The sequence below is a fragment of the Aptenodytes forsteri genome, unplaced genomic scaffold (genome assembly GCF_000699145.1).
Source record: "Aptenodytes forsteri isolate BGI_AS27 unplaced genomic scaffold, ASM69914v1 Scaffold162, whole genome shotgun sequence".
NCBI lineage: Eukaryota > Metazoa > Chordata > Aves > Sphenisciformes > Spheniscidae > Aptenodytes > Aptenodytes forsteri.
Window position 1 is genome coordinate 226,058 of NW_008795132.1, and position 20,900 is coordinate 246,957.

The 20,900-nt window shown below is 54.4% G+C and overlaps 2 protein-coding genes across 2 annotated transcripts in view; one reads left to right on the forward strand and one right to left on the reverse strand.

The window, feature by feature from the left end:
• The window catches only part of ATP5G2 (ATP synthase, H+ transporting, mitochondrial Fo complex subunit C2 (subunit 9)), a 39,756-nt gene extending 33,793 nt beyond the window's left edge, over positions 1–5,963 (reverse strand). The window contains 1 exon segment of the mRNA XM_019471825.1: positions 5,958–5,963. Within this exon segment, the coding sequence (XP_019327370.1) occupies positions 5,958–5,963 (6 nt within the window).
• A 1,479-nt stretch (positions 5,964–7,442) lies between these two features.
• Positions 7,443–20,900, forward strand: part of HOXC13 (homeobox C13) — a 55,207-nt gene continuing 41,749 nt past the window's right edge. The window contains exon 1 of the mRNA XM_019471826.1: positions 7,443–7,592. Coding sequence (XP_019327371.1) covers positions 7,443–7,592 — 150 coding nt within the window. The remainder of the gene's footprint in view (positions 7,593–20,900) is intronic.

Below are 20,900 nucleotides of genomic sequence, written 5' to 3' on the forward strand. Positions count from 1 at the left end.
CCCTGCTCGCAGCGGGGATGCTGCCAGCATCCCGCGACCATCGGCGCCCGCGGAACCCCCGCGGCACCCAGCACCCTGGGGTGCTCCTGGTCCCCCGCTCCCCCTCCGAGCTCTTATTTCAGAGCGTTTCTTAACACTTTAAGCAAGCGTTCTTGCAGGTGGCTCATCCCTCGCCAAAATCGAACCGAATTCGGCCAATTCTTAGCCACGTTAATAGCAGGGAGAAAACCTCTAAATTATCCCAAATGAGGCAGCTGGGAAAAGGGGAGACACCGCACCGATGTCCTCTGCAGAGGGCCGGAGCACAACCTCATATTAGACACTAGAGAAGTCAAGCAGAAGGCGGCGAGCCCCAGGGAGGCACTCCCAGCTGACGGCGCTTTGCAGCCTGGCCGAATCCTGCCGCAGACGTTCTCCGAAGGGCCAAATCCTGCAAAATCCTCTGCTGTTTGCAGAGGAGCATCGCTGACGGACACAGGACCCGGCTGCTTCGGGTGGAGAAAAGACAAGAAAAGGGGGGAAATGAGAATTGAAAAGATTGAAATCCCCCTGTCGGTCTCTGTGCTGACAGTGAAAAAAAAAAAAAAGAGAGAAAAAAACCCCAACTAATTATATTTTATTTGCTGATCAAAAGGAAAACGACTCGCTGCAGGCAAGGAGGGAGCGGGGTTTGTGAGGGCGTTTGGTGGAAAAGGCAGCGTCTGAAGGTTTGCATAATCCACGAGGGTTTTACCTCTCCAGGGTGCATTTTCTGGGCAGCCGCCTCCTGTCTGGGCTCCGCTAGTCCCAGCTTGTTGCCACGCCGGCGTTTCGGGCTCCGCGGCGGGTTGGGCTGCTTTGTACGCCTTCCAAAGCGGCTGGGCCGAGGGTAAACGCGCGAGGGCACGAGGGGAAAAGCCCCCGGCGTGGAAATGCTGGGGCGGGAGGCAGCGGCGGTGAGCGCCGGTTGGGTTTGTGCAGGGCTGGGGGTGCAGAGAGACCACGGGGCTGGTGCGGGACCTCTCTGGGTTTGCTGTTGTGTGTGTGGGGGGAACATCCCTGCCTTGGTTTTGCTTTTGCGTGGGGGGAGCATCTGTAGCTTGGTTTTGCACCACAGGAACATCCCCATCTTGGTTTTGCTCTTGCACCGCGGGAGCATCCCCATCTCAACTTGATTTTTCCACTGGGGGAACGTCCCAGCCTCGGTTTTGCTTTTGCGTGGGGGAAGCACCCGTGTCGCGGCTTTGCTTTTGCACCGCAGGAGCCTCCCCATCTTGGTTTTGCTCTTGCGCCACTGGACATCCCCATCCCAGCTACGCTTTTGCCTTGGGGGAACATCCCTGCCTTGGTTTTGCTTTCGCACCACGGGAACATCCCCACCTTGGCTTCGCTCTTGCACCGCGGGAGCACCCAACCACCCGTGCGAAGCCGAGCAAAGACCTCACCCTGGTTCTGCGCCCACTTCACACCGACTTCTCCACGAGCTCCGCCGGGCGATTCTTTGCAAGAATTGCCCGGGGATGCCGAAGGGAAAAAAATAAATTGAGAAAAAACGTGGGGAGAGCACGTTTCTCCTTGTGCTCCATCCTGAGCGGAGCCGGGGCGAGCCGGGCGCAGCGGGCGGCTGTAGCCTGGGCGGCTCGGCCTGTTGCGGCTTGTTCCCTGCATATTTTACGGATGCGTCGGCAAGGTTCTGCCTCCCTTTGGGGCTCCGCGAGGCTCCAGAGGCTGCAAAGCAATTACCCCCTCCTTGCTCCCGTGATTTCGGCATTCCTGCCAAAAGACGGCCCCAAATTTCCCTGCCTGCCCCAAGCGGGGCCGGATCCTGCCTCCATCCTATGCCCTATTTACAGCCGGGATGGACCCCCCCCCTGCATCAGGCAGGCAGGAGAAGTCCTGCGGCTTGCTTTCTTGCATGAAAATGAATCCAAACCTTAAAAAACAACAAAAATAAACCCGCCAGGGGCCAACGTGCGCCCGAGCCGCGGCCGCGCAATCACCCCCACGTTAACCCGTAATTAATGCCGTGATGAAATTCAAACAGGTTTCGCTCTGCGGAAAGTCCGTCTCGCCTTCCAGTAAACTCTATCTTGGTTTAATTGGCTCTAATTTGCATGAAAACAATTATGGGCCGCGTTTTGCCTGTGGAAAGGTTGGGAAAGTTATGGAAGTGTCTGGGAAAAAAAGGGATTCGTGAATCACCGGCATCGGCAGCCGCGTTGCATCTGGGGAGAGCCGGAGCCTTTGTGTCTTGGGGTGTAAAGCTTGAAACGTCCCATGAGGTCCGAAAGGGAAGGGGGAGGGTGGGGGTTGTCTGGAGAGAGAGTCAAGGATTGGTTTTGGGGTGGGGGTGAAATAGGTGCCCTGATGCCCCGGTGATGGGCTGGGGGATGGGGAAGACAGACCCAAGCATCACCGTAGCGGGTTGGGATGAATCAACCCAGAGCAAAAACGCTCCCTCAATCCCCATGTCACCCTAAAGGGGAAAAATTGGGGTGAAAGAGCCTAAAATCAGGGTTCACCCGGGTGCCCAGGGTGCCCAGCGCCGGCGGGTGCATCCCCAGCCCGTTCCCCGCCCAGCTGCACCCTCCAGATACAGAAGCGATCCTTGCAATCAAAGCAAATTTTTGCTTTTTTTTTTTTTCTCCTTTCTTGCTTTTTGAAGCCAAAAAAAGCACCGTGTACGGCACAGGAAAAAAAAACAAAAAAAACCAACCAAAAAACAAACCAACCCAAAATCCCCCTTGCGCATCCCATCGGCCTCCGCCGGGATTTCGGGGGCTCGGGGCGGGCACCCACGGGAGCTCGGCCACGTGGCAGCGTTTAGGCGAGAGCTGTAAATCACAGCCAGCTGCTGAGTGGGGAAAGCAGAGGAAAAACCCCGCGGCGGCTGCGGGTGGAGCCGCCTCGTGCTCAAGGCCTCCCGGGGCGGGGATGCCTCGGGGTGCCCCGTGCGTTCCCGGTTTGGGGACACGCAAGGGACGCGACACACCCTCCCTTTGCACGGCTTTTGGGTGGCATTGCACGGGTGGCACGTCCAAGCGCCCACTCAAAAGGTTTTGATTTGGGGGGGGGGGGGTATTTTCCGGGAGCTCTTGTTCCGTCCGGTGTTTATTCGGCTCCTAAATAATTTGGGAGCATCCCAAATAATTTGCGGCATCGTGCATCTTGCTATGCGTGCTGTGGTCACTAGATGGGGAGATAACAGCTTAGCATGAGTGCGCGGAGCTGCTGCCTGCTCCTGTCTGGCTGCCAGAGCTCCTCCAGCCCCCACAGAGCTGGGATTTCCAGCCATGAGCTGGAGATGGATGGGTGCTGCAGATGCACCCCAGCACCCCTGCACTGATGCAACGGGCACCCATCGAGCTTCACCCCAGCACGTCCAGGTCTACTGAGATGGGGGTTGGTCGTCCAAGGCTTGTCCTGGCCCCACGGCCACCTGGATCCTGCTGCTCCCGGGGGTGGGAGATGATGGAGGATCCCCCCCAGCCCCTAAACGTCTGGCCCAACACCAAAACCCAACGGGAGCAGCTGCAGGAGATGCAACGGGGGCTCCATCAGCAGCGGTGCGGTGCCGCGTCCTTCCTCCCCGGGAGGCAAAGAGGATGGTGAAGCCGCTGCACAGCACCCCAGATGGGATGCTCAAACCCAGCATCCCTCCCACATCCTCCCCTCCCTCCTCACCCCCGTCTCCCCTTTCCCGCGGGCCATGAGGGTCCCCGGTTCGCGGCAGCCGGGAAGCGGCGAATCCCTGGCAGCGAGCGTTGAGCAACTGGCTGGAGCCGTATCTTCCCGGTGCCACGAGACTCCTCTCTATCTCGCCTCCCCAGGCATGAGTTATAATGTGCAATAAAAAGAAAATCAGTGCATTGATGCCAGTTAGTGTGACTAATCCAAGACCCAGCCTATTAACTGGTGAGTGGAGCATCCGTCTTGGCTCTCATTAGAAACTCAGCCAACTACCCAGGGATAAATCTTTCAGCGCATGTGGGAGCGCGGCTCAGTGGTCAGAGCATCCAGGTTACCGGGGTTTTGCTCCTGGAGCCAGATTTGGTGCTTTGAAGGAGCCAAAGGGCATTTGGGCTCTGGTTGTTAACTGGGGGGATGCACAGGGATGGATGGGAATGGGGGGGGGGGGGTTGCAGCGGGAGACAAGGAAGAAGGAAGAGCCCCAGGAGCATCCCACGCAGATGGAGGTGGGGAAGGAAAACTGAGGCACAGAGCAGTTAGCGCTCAGGCAGCGCTGGATGGCAACCCGTTGCCAACGGCCTCCCATCGCCAACAGCATCCCATCGCCAGCAACATCCTATCGCCAACGGCGTCCCAGCACCAACAGCCTCATCCACCCTTCCCTGAAGGACACGGTGGCTCTGCCACGGCGCTGCCGCTCCTGCACGTGCCCTTATTTGCTTTATCTTTGGCTCTCTCCATTAATCTCGGTGTGATTTACGGGGTTGTGTTATTTATCTTCTTCTCCCTCCTTCGCCAGGCTGGACTGGAAGGTCCACACCTTTTTATAGCGCAATAAAGCCTGCACAATGAAGAGGGTTTCGTGAGGTTTTCCAGCCGCAGGGGAGCAAGGGGATGTCGCAGGAGGCGAGTCAGGGACCTGGGACACCGAGGCCACCCATGCGAGGAAGTAAGGGCTCGCGGACAGAGGCTTAACCCACCCAAATCACCTCCCGGAGATGTTTGGTGGCATCTTGCAGAAGACTGTGGCTGGCCACAAGGGATGTGGGTCCTTGTGCCTCAGTTTCCCTCCTGGGCATTTAGGCATTGCAGCTTTACCAATGGGGACATCCCTCCATACGCAGGGTGACACGGTGGGGAGACCTCTCAGCTCAGCAATGACCACAGCGGTGTGGCCACAGCGGTCCCCCCTACCCATCCCGAAGCAACGGAGCTTGGGCTGGACGCCCAGATTCACTCCCTTAAATTCAAAAGGCTTCCACAACCCCTTCCTACCTGCAAAACTCTGCCTCCAAACCCCACCTTTGTCTTGAATTTTAAACAAAAATCCCATTACATTTGCTTCCAGCCCAGCAATGGCGCAGACGCTGGCTTCCAGATGACCGGCACTTTACGGGAATACCGCCCTATTAAGGTGCCGGTGCCAGCGCTGCATTGGCCAGGGGCGTTGATTTAAAAGCGCCTTACGGCTGCTTAACGTAAAGCGATCGTCTACCGACTTAAGCTAAATCAATAGAAGGCAAGTTCGAATCAATTTGAAAATACCCAGATCCAGGGCCTGGGTGCCGTAAATCAGTATCAAAATCAGACATCGAATTAAACAGGTGCAATCTGGAGAGGAGATGGCGAGTTAAGATTTTCCTGCGTGTTTCTGAGTACGGCCAAGAGACTGGCTGGGGAGCACAGATGGTCCTACCTCGCTGTGGCTGCATTGCTCTGGCATTGCCTGGAGAGTGGCTGCAGGGTTTGAAGGCCAATGCAGGGTAGCAGGAGGTAGAAAGGGACCTCTGGTCCCTCCATGCCAACCAAGAGACAAATCTGGGCTCTAGTTGAGGCTCTTTGGGGTGTCACAGTGGGATTGGGTTCAGCTGAGGTTGCAGGGACCAGCGGTGTTGGCTGGAAGGGACCCTGAAGGACTCTCAGCCAACCTTGGACCTTTGGACATGACCAAGGTTTGAAGACCTCAAGGATGGAGGTGCCAAGGATGGAGATCATCCACTTGCCCCAGGGCTCCCATCCTCCTTATCCCATGCAAGCACCTAGGGCTGGGCTAAAGTCAATGGAGAGTGCGAGCACCTTCATGGTGGTTCCTCTGACCTGGCTTCAGTGTCACCCCTCCAATGGGACAAGCTGGAGGATGCCCTTGGCTAGAGACCAGTGCCGAAGATCAGGGAGGTGAGACCCAGCCAACACATCTTGGGCTTGGATAATGTCCTCTTCTCTTCAGCCTGGACCAGACCTTGCCATTGATCTTGAATTGGCCAATTTTAGGAGGTTTTCCGACTCACCTGCATGTTGCGGCGGACAGGGAGCCGGTATCCTGCTGCCTGCCACCGGACCTCCTCCTGGAGGACCTAAATCTTTTTGGAAGCAAGTCGTAAAATCCCAGGCGCGGAGGTGTTTTTACAACCCCCCCTTCCCACCCGCGGCTGCGGCTGGGGCCGGCACGGAGCAGTGTCCCCGCAGGGAGCTGGCCCTCGCTTCTTGGCCGGGGCTCATCTGGCATCGCTGTGTGTGAGTAGTCGCCTTGTCAAGGAGCTGGAGCGTCTCCAACCTGATGTTTTTCATTTCGTTGTCAGCTCCTTGCCAGCATCCGGCCTCGTTGGCTCTCCGGCAGCGGCTGACCGCGGGGGGGGAGCGTCCTTCGGGTAGGAGAGATCTGCCAGAGTGGGTGGTGGTATCATCCTGCCTGCTGCTGAGCACCTCCCAGCCTGGGCTACCCCACCGATTGGTTTCCCCCATGTGCCATTTTTAAATTGTTTTTCCCAGAAATACCGCCCGGGCGGGCTCTGGAGGTTGAGTCGTGGTTTCTGGATGGTCCCAGAGCACCTACCACCACCAGGGACATACGTAGTTCTTGGGATGGTGCACATGTGGTGGGACCAAGTCGTGCCGGGCGCCGGCGTCATTGCAGACGCATTTTGCACCACGCACACGGTCACCTTTGCGTGGTCCTGGTTGCTCTTCCCAGCACCAAACGCAAGGGCGTCGTCAACTCAACGGCGTTGACTTGGCGGCCGCAAGCCATCATCGTGGATTCGGTGACCTGGGGGACCACACGGGGGTTGTGCCAGCCCCCCGTGATGGGGACGCATCTCAGCTCCCCGGCGCAGAGCCCGGCTCCTCAGCCTCAGCCAAACAGCAGCCTGGCCAAGCGCCCACATCTCCCACCTCGTTAACGTCAGGGGGATTGATGGGGCTTTGGTATCGCCCCAAATGCCTTGACCTTGGAGAACCAGCCATTTCACATGGACTTAACGGATAAAACGACACTTGAGTATTGGCCGGGCGCGAGCTGCCTTATCACTTTTGCAGGCTGTAGTGTTTGGGGCTATTACAGTAGCATACTGTACCGCAATCGCTTTATAAGGATGGATGGTTAGATAGAGATAATAAAGCCCAAGAGCATTAAATCTTCACGAGACACCGGCCACACTGCCTCATCCACCAGGCTGAAAAGGCTATATATGTTTTTCATAATTTGTAATTACTTTTTTACAGTTCCCTCCCATAACTCTGTCCATCATCTGGGTCAAAATATACAATGTGTGTGGGAGTAAGAGTCATAAAAATGTGAAAACAAACAGTTTGTCTTCAGGGAGATTAACGCACAGTTAAAAGACCCATTTTAACACCCTCTCCATGCCGTCAGCCAATTAGCCGATATAATGGGCTCCACTTGATATTTTAGTTTTATTTTATTTCACAACGATACCAACGCGCTTAATTGTGAACACATGATCCCTAATTGCTGGCGGTGTCATCTTCGAGGTATGCGGCTTATGCAAGAGCGCAGCGATTTGGGGCTAATCTGGAGGAGACTGGGCAAGGGAATTCCCTCTGAAATTCAGCTGCCGGAAAAAGGCATCCTGGGTGGAAAGAAGAGGATCCTGAATGGCAGACGGGGCAGCGTTGGGTCCACGGTAAGTGACTGCAGAGGATGAGCTGCCTTGTGGACTCTCTGATGTCTACAAAGGGTTGAGGGAGATCTACAAAGATCCTTTGGGGATCTCCTCTGATCTCCTCTGCTGGTTCAATGAAATTGGGCAGATCTGAGCATCGCTGCCTAATCCAGTTGGTATTGGCCTCCAGGTTCAAAGTTATTAGGTGACACACACTCACATCCAGAGAACAATTGCATAAATAGCCATTTTTTCCCCCTTCACCTTTTCCCTTTTTCTACTTTTAAAATAAATGACGTCGGAGATGTCTCTCAAAAAAACCCCCAAAACAACAAAACAACCCTGCAACCCTCCTGCCCCTCCTTCTGCTCTTTGAGAATCCCTTAAAAAAATTGTAACTGGTTTCCAAACATCCCATTCATGGGAGCTGGAAAGGGGCCACATTTGGCTCCGATGGAGCCGTGTCTTTTCTTGGCTGCAGCAGGAGAGATCTGGGGCAAAATATCATGTGTTTCATTTCTCTGCTGGCTGGAAGGGATGCTGTGATGGAGGGATGGGGGTAGGGAATGATTTTGCCCCGAGAGAGGAAGCCGAAAACCATAACTCCTCATGAAAGAGATATTTTTGGAAAGTTTGCCTCGGCTGGTGGTGCTGGAATGCGGCTCCTCGTGGCGAGTGACAAGGAGGAATTATGCTGGGACAGAAAATGGCCTTTCTTCGCCCTCCTGCCCAGCTCACATCAGGGCTGACACCCAATATTTTTTTTTAGGAGAGGAACGGCTGCATTTCCCAGGGTGGTCCTGGCCCCTTCCCACCCCTGTGGCTGCAGGCGATGGGTTTGCTCGGGGACGGCATCATCCCTCCCAGATGTCCCGTCCCATGTTGTCCTCGCACAGCAGCCACCCTCCTCCCCCCAGACCCCACCTCCAGCCCCACATCCCTTCTCTGGCCATGGAGAACCACTTGTTTCAGTAGATGGGGCCACCGTCGGAGCTTTTCCACCCTCTATTCCCTTCCCAGGGGCTTTTTGCTATGAATTTCTTTCTTTGCTTCAGATTAATCCATCTGAGCAGGAGAGCAGCCCCTGAGCAGAAGAGATCCAGGCTTTTTCTCTTAAAAAATAAAAGCTGGTTGCTGGCAGGGGATAGCTCCCTAATGCCTTCCTGCTTCAGTAGATGGGGCCACCGTCGGAGCTTTTCCACCCTCTATTCCCTTCCCAGGGGCTTTTTGCTATGAATTTCTTTCTTTGCTTCAGATTAATCCATCTGAGCAGGAGAGCAGCCCCTGAGCAGAAGAGATCCAGGCTTTTTCTCTTAAAAAATAAAAGCTGGTTGCTGGCAGGGGATAGCTCCCTAATGCCTTCCCCACCCTGAGCAGCCCAGGGCCCCCCACGCATGCTGGGGGGACTGGGGTGGAGAGAAACGGCCGAGAGGGACCTTTGGGGGATGTCACGGTCCTTGGGCACCCCCACGACCTGCCGATTTGGGGTCCTGACTTGTTTCTACCCCCGTGACATTTAAAAAGACATTTTGGCCCATGGGAACCGCCTGGGGCAGGGCTGGAGGGAGGTTATCCCCGACGGAGGGCTGGGGTTATCCCTGCGAGGGGGGAGAGAGCATGTGGGGTTTGTAGCTTGGAAAGAAAAGGGGAAAAAAAAATGCATATGGGAAGGGAAGAGAGAAAAAAAGAAAAGAAAAAAAACATTAGGAAAATGAAAGCAACTGATGACTAAATTGCTTTGGTTAAACATCTGCACAGCGTTACGGACACGGTGCTGTCTTCAAACCAGACACACAGCTCCAGCCGCTCTGCTTCGCCTCTCCCAGATTGTGTGAGCCCTCCTCGCTCTCCCGCTCAGCTCTAATGAAAGCAGCAGCTTTTATAAATAGCAGCTGAGAGGTCCTGGATGGGAATTTGCCTGACTTAATAGTCGTCTATTTAGACTAAGTTTTGGCAGCTCCTGTGAAGGGGAATCAAGCGTGAGCCGGCATCCCGGGTGACCCGATCCTGGCCTGTCCAGGAGGTGGGAGACGAGGGTCTGGGGCAAGGGATCAGGTTGAGTTTCCATCTCAGCAGCTTGGTGGCACCTCTGGCACCTGCCAGCCACCTACAGCCATGACCCACGGCAGGGCTTCGTCATCTTCAACGTCAGGAGCTCCCCTCAAAGCCATGAGAAAAGGTGTATTTTGGGTTGGTTCCCCTCTCCCTTCACCACCGCTGGATAATTTGGTGGGCTGTAGATCAAATGACCGCCTTGATGTCTCCTGAGACTCATCCCAGGCTGAAATCGGGGCCGGCGGCAGGTGAAATCCCCCCCTGACTGCTCCACGCTTTGATCCATCTGGATGGATCTTGGGCCGCTCATTCACAACGGGGTCCCCAGCAGCCCCCGTGTGCCCACCCCTGTGGGCACAGCAAACCCCACCTGCATCCCGCCGGGATTTCGGGAGCACCATGAGGAAGGACCGCAGCCGCCGGGTGTCCCTGCCGCAGCACGGAGCAGCCCGAACCCCCCGCGGAGGCAGGGATGCTCGGTGGCCAAGCAGCTGCGGGATGAGCCAAGAAACTGTTTATATCCAGCAACTCGAAATCTGGCAACAGCTCTGTCTGTGCAAAACTTTTCACTTGGCTACCAGGCTGTTTTCCATCCTCGGGTTATTTCTCCAGCTCGGTTCATGTTTATAGTGGATTAACCTGCTGTGAGGAGCCTAGGTATTATTTATGGCTAATTATTGGCATTTGGCTGGCTGGGAGGATTGCAGGAATACGATACCGTGGTGCTTACACAGCTTGTTCCAAACTGCGTTCAGCTCCTCTGTCTGAGTGTGCGTGTTTACGATGCCAGCTCACGTTATTTTCATTACCCCCTTTCCACTAATAAACTTTTGGTTGAACCAGACTTGAGAAGAGAAAATCCTTTGCAGAAGATGTTTTGGTGTCTTTCCAAAGAGCCATTGTCAAGAAATCAAGGGCGCAGCCTTACTCCGGGATGTAAGGAGTTCAGCTGCGGTGGATTCGCCGCATTTGCATCGTATTAACTCCGGCTGCCGGCTGCCAAACGGCTCGCTCTTTGCATCTGAAAATAATAAGGCTGCGGGAATAATAGTCCTAAAGTGAATTTTTCAAAGCATCTTTTAAAAATATCAAGGCCAGGCTTGTGTTTACACTCAAGGCTTTCTGCACAGTTGGGAGACGCCGCCTGCTTCAAAGGCAGGAAGAGAAAACGTCTTCAGGTCAGAGCTCGACCTGGAGAGTTTGTGGAAAGGAGATGAGCAAAAGGTGATGTCCTGCAGATTCCATCCCCGGGACAAGCTGGAAGGGGTTAAATGCAAAAATGCCAATGGCTCGGGACGGTTTTACAGACCAGTGGTCAAACGCCATCCTGAAGTGGCAACGGCTTCTTCTTCTGGGCTGGGTGGAAAACCCATCCCTTTTGGCCAGGAGACCAAGAAAAAGGTGATTCAGCCCTTGCGCCGGAGGCGAGTCAGCACCAGGCAGCTCCGACGCAGCTGCCTCCACCCAAAATCCCCAAATCCTGCCCCAAAACACGCAGTGATGCTCTGGAAGAGGCATCCTGCAATGCAACGTGGGGTGACTGAAGGGAAAAAGGCAGGAGCAGCGAAGCAGGGAAAGAGGCTGAGCCTGGGACTGGTTTTGAACTGGTTTTTGAGCGCGGCGGCTGGGGAGATGCTGCCCATGGGGCCATGCAGTCGCAAGGGGAAGCAGCAGCCAGAGGCTTGTCGGCTATCATCCTTGGCAGCTGGCTCTGCTGTGCCCACGGCTCCAGCTGCATACTTTTTCACCATTCATTTTGGGTGAGAAAATGCCCCTTTGCTGACCCATCTCCGTGGCCATGACGCCTCCGACCAAAGGGAAAAGCTGCACAACCCTACAAGCCACCAGAGAATCCCCACCAGGAAGAGACACTGGGATACGGGGGACTGAGCAGGGGAGGATTTTTTGGGGTGGGCGGGTTAGCAGGGGACCAGGCCGCTCCCACAGCTTCGCCATCTCCCGTTCAACTCAGTGGAGGGACACGAGGTCCAGCGAAGGTGACATTTTCGTTCCGACTGAAGCCGGACATGTCCCATCGCTGTTGGGGACAAGGGTGTCACGGCAGCAACGCGTCTCCCAGACTATTTTTGACCACTCCGGCTTTAAAACCCAGCGTAAAGACCCCGGCGGAGCAGCTAAGCCCTTCGCGTGATGCTCAACTCCCAGCCCTGAAGCACCTCCAGCCCCAAGCTCCCTGGAAAAGCTTCCCTGCTCTGCGGATGGACGCAAAGGGTGTGTTTTCTAAATTAAAAAAAAAAAAAGGGCAGGTTTTTAAGCCATGTAATTATCCCACCATAAGTCCTGGCTGCAGCTGGTGGTTCCTCAAGCTCCACTTCCCTGTAGCATCTTCAAAAGAGACAGCGTCGAGCCCCGAAAAAGTTTTCGGCCAATTTCCTCCCACGGTGGCCGCCAAACCAGGGTCTTTCGGAGGTCCATCACCTGCACATGGCACCTCCAAGGGGCATCCCCCAGCTTGACGGGCTGCATCCATCAGGAGATGACGCTGGAGCACTCTTTCCAGTTTATCCCACATATTTCCCATTTCTCCCCAGCTGCATCACCTGCTTGGAGAAGATCTTTGGGATAAGGTTTTCCCAAGCTCCGGGCGAAGAGCAACCCGATGACCTCTGAGTCCACGCTCACCTCTGGCAGAAGCTGCTTTTTGTTCCCCACGCATCAGCACAATGAAATACTTTATTGCTGTGCCTCGCTGAGCAATTTTTATTTATTTCTTCAAAATCTTAAATAAACCTGTTTTTTAAAAGTACCTCTGGAGTAAGGGAAATGTATTATTATGGTAATTGTCTTGTGCTAATTATACTTATTACTATAATAACCATTTTGTTGTCACACAAATAAAGTGGATTACATCATTTGTAAGTGCCAGAGGCAAGCGATGGCTCCGGAGCAGCGAGCAGGCGAGTTATGTGGGTTTTCTCCTTGGGCTTGGGTGAGATGGTGCCCAGCTAAGACACCTCCGATTTGGGATCCACGTGGAGCCGGCGGATCTGTTCGATGGGGAGGATGGAGCCGCTGAGGATGCAAGTCCGGTTTTAGGGACGTTGAGAGGTGGGTGGTGAAGGTAAGATGAGAAGTGGGTGACGAAGGCAAGATGAGAGGTGGGTGATGAAGGGAAGATGAAGGGAGCTGTCATTCCTCCAACACTGCCTTCCAGCTGGCCTTGGTCACCTCCCTCATCCTCGGAAGGATTTTGGGTGCTATCAGGGATTCAATTGCGAAAAGACCTGCTATCTAATCCGCCTTGCAGCTGCTTGAGTAGATGGTGAGTGAGATGCCACCTCTCCTCCCCGCTCACCGTTGCATCGCTCGGCCGCCTGGGATTTGGGATGCCGCGGCCATGGCTCCTCTGGAAAATCCCAGACGCGGTGCCGGGGCTGTGGGTCCGCTCTCCCACCCGGCTCCTTTCCTCGTCCAAAGCCAGGAGCTGCAAACGCCTCAGCGTGTTGCAGCGAGCCGGCTTTGCCTGCGTTACCTACGTGACCGTTTCGGGAGGATGCCGACGGCCAAGCCGGGCTGTGCCCGCATGCACCGTCCTGCCAACCGCGGGATTTGGGTCTCACGTGGTTTCGGGAGCGAGTTTCGCCCGGCTGCCTTCAACCAGCTGCCTTCAACTCTGCACCCGCAACCACCCATCCATCCCCCAACGCAACCCCACGTCATCCCCCCTCTCATTTCATCCTTCCCCTTCCAGCCTCATCGCCTACGTAAAAAACCACTGACCCCCAAACAATCACGTCCTCGTTTTCCAGGGTATTTGGTAAAAGCAGGTGCTTTCCCTTTTTTTGTGTGCGCGCGCACGTGTGTGTGTGTCTCTCGACTCCTCTCTCACGCTGATGGGCCCCTGGAGCTTATTTTACACGAAAGCAACACAGGTTGATGTATTTTTAAATGGCTTGATTTTATCACCCTGCTTAATGATTTGTCGCGTTATTTATTAGACAGTGTGATATCCAGAGGGATTCATCGCATTAATGTATAAATAATGTGGCAAATAGTTCAATAGAGCCATAAAAAAGGGGATTTAGAAATAAATTGACCTGTGTTTGCTACATGTAAACGAAGGTGGTGAATGATAATGTGTGTCATGCCCTTAAGTGTGAAAAATGGAGGCCGAGAATAAATCAGAAAGTTTCTTTAGAGGGTAAAACTGCAAAGCGAAAATAAAAATCCCAGACTCTTGGGGTTTTTACCCATCTCATGTCCCCTGCTCCAGCCACGCCGGTGTTTGGATGTGGCCATACATCTCCCACGGGCTCGGAGACGCTGCTCAGCTTCTCACCGCGAAGGCACGTGGAGCTCTGTCCCCACCGGGAGGTTTGCAGGATCCGGCACAGAGCCGAAACGTGCTCTCACCTACGCAATAAATAAGACCCCGTGTCCTTATCGACACCCTGCAACGCTGATTAAAGCAATAACCCAGCCACTCCGCTTTCCCACGCTGAGTTACGAGTTCACAATATCGCCTGGTGTTGGGCAATAATTATTTTTTAATAGGTTTTCCCATCTCCTGAAAAAAAAAAACCTTCCACCGTGGCAGAGCCGGAGAGCTTTTCCTTCTGCCATGGGGGCCAAATCCAGCACCGGGACCATCCGAAATCCCACAGATCTGCCAGGCCACCAGCCCCAACCCACGCCCAGCTTTGGCACCGTCACCTGCCAGAACGATATCTGATCTCGGCGTCGGTGGGCAGAGCCGAGAGCTTTTCCTTCTGCCATGGGGGCCAAATCCAGCACCGGGACCATCCGAAATCCCACAGATCTGCCAGGCCACCAGCCCCAACCCACGCCCAGCTTTGGCACCGTCACCTGCCAGAACGATATCTGATCTCGGCGTCGGTGCCAAATGATTTTATTCCGCAGCTGTAAGACAGATCGCTATTTTTTTTCTCTTTTACAACGTGCTACGGTTTAATTATTTAACACCATGGGGGTATGCGAGATGACACAGACAGTTGCGAGGGAGAGCGCGCCAAGCTAATTGATGGATGGGCTCGATGAAGGATGGATCGCAGTGCCAAGCAGAAAAGGGAATTTTCTACTGGCATCATGAGGCATCGTCAGGAGAGTGGGAGGGAAGAGGTGGGCACCCCCGGTGGGTCTCAGCCCCCCCCAGAACCTCTTGGTTGTTGGCCCCGGTCCGACTTGGATCACACGTAATAGCCGGGGTAATTGCAAATGTTGGAGCTCCCCGCTTCGAAACGTTGAGGTTTGGAAACTCCAGGCTCAATTTTCAAAGCTTTGCAAAATTGCAAAATGAAAAAAACCCTGCAAATTCCACCCCAGGAGCCTCTAGCGCAGCCCGAGCATCCCGGGGCTGCCAGGTTTTAGCATCAGAGCCCCGGCCGGAGCCAGGCTTTTTTCTTTGCCCGGTGCTGGCTGCAAAACCAGGGCTCCAGCTTTGGCCTCGCTCCCTCTTCCCTTGCCAATACGGCGGGATCCAAGGCTCTAAGCTGGTGAGTCAAACTCACCTCCTCCTCAGCCTCGCACGCACAGAGACGGTATTGCTCACGGCCATGGCCACGGGCTGGGAACGTCCCCTGGGCTCCTGGTTTAAATGCCCTTGCCTCACTTTCCCCTGATCCAGCTCACAAACCCACCGTTGGAGGGCACGAGGAAGCTTGTGGATAAGAAGAGATTAATATTATTCGCACTTCAGAGGAGCTTAAGAGTTGGGCAACCAAATTTGCTCCTTTTTTTGCCAATAGCAGCTCTGTAGGGTGGTGGTTGTCTCCCAACCACGTTTCTGGGTCTTGCTGGAGTTAAGCCCAGCAGCAAACCCCTTCCTCCCCTGGCTTTGGCATCTTGGGTTCCTTTGCGATGTATTTATTAACCTTGTGCGCGGGATGGGTTTTCCAGCAGGTAAACGCGTCCACTAGGCAAATATTTCTTTCCTTTTCCCCCTCCCGGCTGCCTCCGGCTCCGGCCAGCTCTCGGAGAAAAACAACCCTCAACGGCTAAACCTTCCCAAAACCTGGAAACAGCTCGGAGATCCCTTCCCGGAGAAGGAGGACAGGATCTTCCAGCTTCCTTCACAAGGAATAAACGCTCATTTTAGTAGCCAATTTGATTCACTTTTCAAGGAACAGGTTTTCATGCTTTGTGCATTTATTTCCTAATTTTATTATGCCATTTAATTAGATCATGCACATTGGTTTTATTGTTAAAACATGGCCTTGTTTTCTTTATAACTGGATTTCATGGCACTACAGGGACATTTAGGAAAATATCACATTCCAGCATCGACCATCGAAATCAGACCTAGATCTGAACGGAGCTGCCGGGTCGTAAATCTAGTCACAGATGGAAAAAGCGGAATATTATTCACAGCATGCGGAGCGCCAGTGGTTCCAGGAAGGGACGCACACCCCCTCCGAGCCCTTAAATTACAGCCCGAGGAGGGACGAAGCGGAGCAGCAGCTCCCTTGGAAGGACACTGAGAAGTTGTTTGCAGGATTCCTTTTTATGGGCTGACAACGGTTGGGGCTGGCCCCCCGAGACGCCCCATTTCACAGCACCGTAGATGCTACCGAGCTCGCCCTCTCCCCCATCTGCCGCTCCCCGAAAGCTTTCCGCTTGCTCCGGGTTGCCTTTGAGGTGCTCTCCTGCCGAGGAGCTGTTTCCCACGTCCCTTGCAAAACCCATGTGCGACCCAACCGGGTTGGATTAACGCGGTTTTTAAGGGGAGTTTGGGAGGAAGGGAGACTTTTCTCGCCGTGGGTCGGAGCAGATGGCTGGAAGAAATGAGGAATGGTTCTGGGAACTTCCCTGGGGATGCCTGAGAAAGGGAAAGAAAAAAAAGAAAAAAAAAGAGAAATCCACACAACTTAAGACACTTGATCAGATGTTTGGAGGTTGACTACAGGAAACTGAGACCCTGGGGCTTTATCTCCGAGTTCCTGAGGGCTGGGGGCTAGCAGGGGGCCGAAAGGGAGCCGGCTGCAAGCAGAAATCAATTAGTGCTGGGGAGAACTTGAGCCGGTTCAGACGGATCCGTTTGGAGAAGGCACGCAGCGAGCTGGGCTGGTCCGAGCTGCAAATCAACGCCACGCCGAGAATGCACCGGCAGGTCCTCGCTGGGCTGGGGCTCGGCAGCCCCGCAGCTGTAATTCATGGCAGAGAGGGGTTCTGGTCCCATCCTGCTCCCTTTCCTGGCTGTGGACCATGGGATGGAGGAGCTGTGACCTGAGCTTGCTCCCGTTGGGCACCTAAAGGTCTGGCTGATGGGTGCAATTTGGGGTGGTCCCCCTTGGATGGGACGCTGGGCAAAGGGATGTCTTTGTGCACGCTGAAACCAGCCCCAGTCTCGTGGCCGAATCAGGTGAGAGGGGCTTTGGGGTGATCGCTGGATGCCGGGAGATCTCGGCTTCTTCTTTTCTTTCTTCCCAGCTGCCATCACTCAAGGAGACACAAAGAAAACACGAGGGCAACCCGTGCTGGCGGATCTAGCAGAGCAAAGCAGAAGACTTGTAGTTGTCACTGGAGGGATGCGGAGGGGAAAGGAGACCCTGGGGAGGTGACTGCTCATTGGGAAAACACACCGAGGAAATCACATCTCCTTTCAAAATCAGGTGTGGTGTCCAAGGGAGAGGGTTAACCCCATGCTCTGACACAGAGATGGACGGATCCCTCCGTCCCATGAGGACGGAGAGCAGAGTCATCTAGCTAAAGCACTGCTTTCCCTGCAGATCTTTCTCCAGATGGTCCACTGCATCGCCTGGGGCCATGCAAAGGTCTCTTTTTTCAGTCTTCAGCCCCATCCTTGCGTCTTTCGCCTCTTGGAGCCTGAAAAACCGGAGCCTGAGCTTGGACGTCGCACATGGCACCAGCGCCTCCAGCCAAGGCGCTTGATCCCTCCTAATACTCTTCATCCCCTGCAATACCCAGGGGGGGTTTCATTGCATCCCCCCTGACACGGTGCCCTCCGTCGCAGCCTTGCCCTCACCACGGCTGCCATCTCATGCCCAGAACAGGCAGCTAACAGCGCACACCGGCCCCGGGGAGCAGCCCCTAGCCCCGACCACCGCATCCTTTCACATCTAGCCCAGCTGCGGCTTTTACAGCCCGGTGTAAACCCAGCGGCTCAGGACGTGTCAGCCCTGATTTATACCGGCATAAACGGCAAAAAAAAAAACCCCGCCGAGGTGCAGGTACTCAGCTCTGTTACGCCAGCAGCGGGCTGAAGGCACCCACAGCAGCGCTGGTTCAGCTCCAGCCAGGCTGAATTTGGCCCGACTTGTTTAAAATTCCTTTCTCTGCACACGAAACCATTTTCTGCGAAGTTTAGCCTTGGGGAGATTTATTTCCTTGTTAGCTCAAGATTTTCCTATTAGCCCATCTCAAAGAAACATGGCTGCATTTTCTCCAGTGCACCAGCTGTTGTGCGAGATGCAGGTACATATTACAGCCGTCATTAAACGGCCTGTCATTCCTAGCTTTCTAATTACCGTATGAATAGAGAGTAGCACGAACAGAGCGGCCGATTGTTCCACTGTGACTTGCAAGGGGAATCAAAAATGGAAGACGCAGCCATCGCACTTGGGTTTTTTCCCTTCCAAATCTAATTGACAAGGAAATTCGGGTCGGCTTTGGCTGCAGGCGCAGTGCCGTGCCTTGTTTTTCGAGATGGTTTTGCAAAAGGAAAAAAAAACCCGGTGTGTTTCCAGTCTCCCCTCTCCTCCTTCCTACTTTGGTTGGCTTTAAACGTGTAATTTAGCAAAGCAGCACAACCTAAAATGAGGGAGGACAAACATATGGTAAAGTAGATGCAGGGAATATTCCAATAAGCAGTAATATACTGCGAAGATGTGTCCTGGTTGCAGTCAGCAGGGTTTTGGGTTGGTTTTTTTTTTTTGCAGTAATAGCTCCCTCCTTTGTTGCAGGAAGTCATGGTTTAGTTTTGCAGAGAAATGATCTTTTCCAAGCTCTTTTCCGTGCAAAAAAAAAAAAATCAGCATCGCTGTGCCGGGGTCACAAAGAGCCCATCGGCGAGTGGCAGCGTGTTTAGCATCCAGACACCCTTGATTTGCAGCACCTATTACTGCCATTTTATAGACTGGGAAAGAAATAAAAATAAAAATACAACAAAAGACAGCACAGAGGTACCAAGGGCTGGTCCTGGGAAAGGGGGAGACGAAGCTTTGCTCAAAATGTGATCCAAAAATGAGGGGAGAGGCAGCCAGCACATGGGCTTATGGTGCAGGAGAGATGCCGGCAGCTATCCAAAGGCATCCATTTTGGGAAGGTCTGGAGGAAGAGGTTGCTTGGACGCGGTTTGGATTTCACCTTTGCTAAACCATTCAATGACTGGAGATGTCCCACGATGTCCTTTCTCCTGGAGGTGCCACCTCCCCGTCAGCTGCGTGGACTCGCTGTTGTCTAAGGGAGGTCGGGCGCATGGCACAGCCGTGCACGGAGGGGAGATGCAGAGGTATCCTCTGCTCTCCCCAGCTGCCCAAGTGCATGAAACTTGTGAGAAATGAGCACTTTGGGGGTTTCTACCTAATGCCGCCCATCCCACCCTTTACAGGGGCAATTTTCCTAGCGAAAGGCAAAATGTGAACTTCACAGCATCCCCCTGAAATCAGCACATCAAGGTTTTTGGATCCAAGAGAGGGTCACTTTTAGGGGTCAAGGGAAGCCAAGCAAGCAGACCTCTGCGAAGACATGTCTCATCTCTTCCTCTCCCACATCAGAGAGAGAATGTGGACCCGATGGGGCCACACCACACCAAGGGCCATGTCTCTGCTGGAAGATGGGGCTGCGGTTGGGCGCGCACCTAACCAAGGAGCCCCACCAGGATCACAAACATCTGGAGATGCAGCAGCCGTCAGGATGGATTCAGGAAAGCCGAGAGCCCGACCTCTGCCAAAGAGGCCAAGGCGAGGAGGAACGAGCTCGCAAACCGCCCACTCTCGGGCTGCTCAAGTTTTATAGACCGACCCCGTCCCCTTCCCATTGCGCCAGAAACCCGGCGGCATTCTTGGGATTAATGATTTCCAGACATCCCCGCCTGCAGCCGAGGAGGGGAAGGCACAACACCAGCCAGCGGCCTCGGCTGGAAATCGGGCAGATCTGGAGGAGAACGAGGTTTTAGGGGGTTGGGGAAACGGGCCAAGAGAGCTGCCTGTGGAGAAGCGGTGCTGCACCTCAAATGGGGATGCCAAGGGTTTTTCTTGAAGATGCATGAACTCATCGGGGTCTTCGGCATCCCTGGGTGAAATGGGGTGCTCTGGGACGCAGGTAGAAAACCACCTCATACCTTTTGCCCTTGAGCAACCCCTTCCCCATCACCCCCCAGCCCTTTCTTTAGACAGTGCTGAGCAGTTTTTGGATGCCTTCAGCCCCACGGTTTATCCTCACGCAGCTCAGCAGCGAACCCCCAAACCCGGCATCTCCCGCTATCGCGCCCCGGCTTTGCGGCACAGCTCTGGGCCACTATGGCCGCACAAAAATGGGTATTTCTCTTCCCTCCCCTCTTTGTTTCTCACCAGCTCCATCTGCCCGACTCCCCACCTGAAGGCAGCGCGGTCCTCTGTGGCATCTCAACGCGTTGCCATGGAAACTATAATGTCACAACCCGAGGATGATGGCTTGGAGTGGGAAGGGAACAGCAGGAAACAGTTTCCATGCAAATATCCGTTGCAATAAAAGGCCAATAAATAAACAAGCAAAGGAACTGGGGAGAGTCGAGGAGAAATAGGAGGAGGGGGGAAATATAAAATAAAAAAAATGGGATGCTGGCTCGCTCCTGAAGAGCTCGGCATGCAAATGAGCTCTGTTTTAATTGCAGCTTCGTGAGGCACGTTGGCAGAGCGGCGACACCGGGCAGGGGTTAATGAGAGCCCCCATGCCCGTATTGGCTCTGAAAGGCAATTAGCACCAGGCCCTAACGAGCTCGGGTGGCATCGGAGCCGAATTGGGCAGGGAGGAGGGGAGGAGGTCTTGTGGGGCGCAGGGAGCCCCTTTGCCCCACACGGGGGGCAGTTTTGGGATGCTCTGGGGTGGCCCCGCTAACCAAAAAGACCCTTTTTTCCCCCAAAAAAAGGGTTTGCACAGGCCCTCCGGGGCAGCGGCCGCTGGGGGTTTATATACCCTTGGAGGGGGCAGCATGGGATTGGCTGGGAACATGGGCGGCAGCACGGGATTGGCTGGAAGCAGAGCCAGGTGGCCGCACGGGATTGGCTGGAAGCAGAGCCAGGTGGCAGCACAGGATTGGTCAGGAACACAGATGGCAGTGGGGGATTGGCTGAGGGG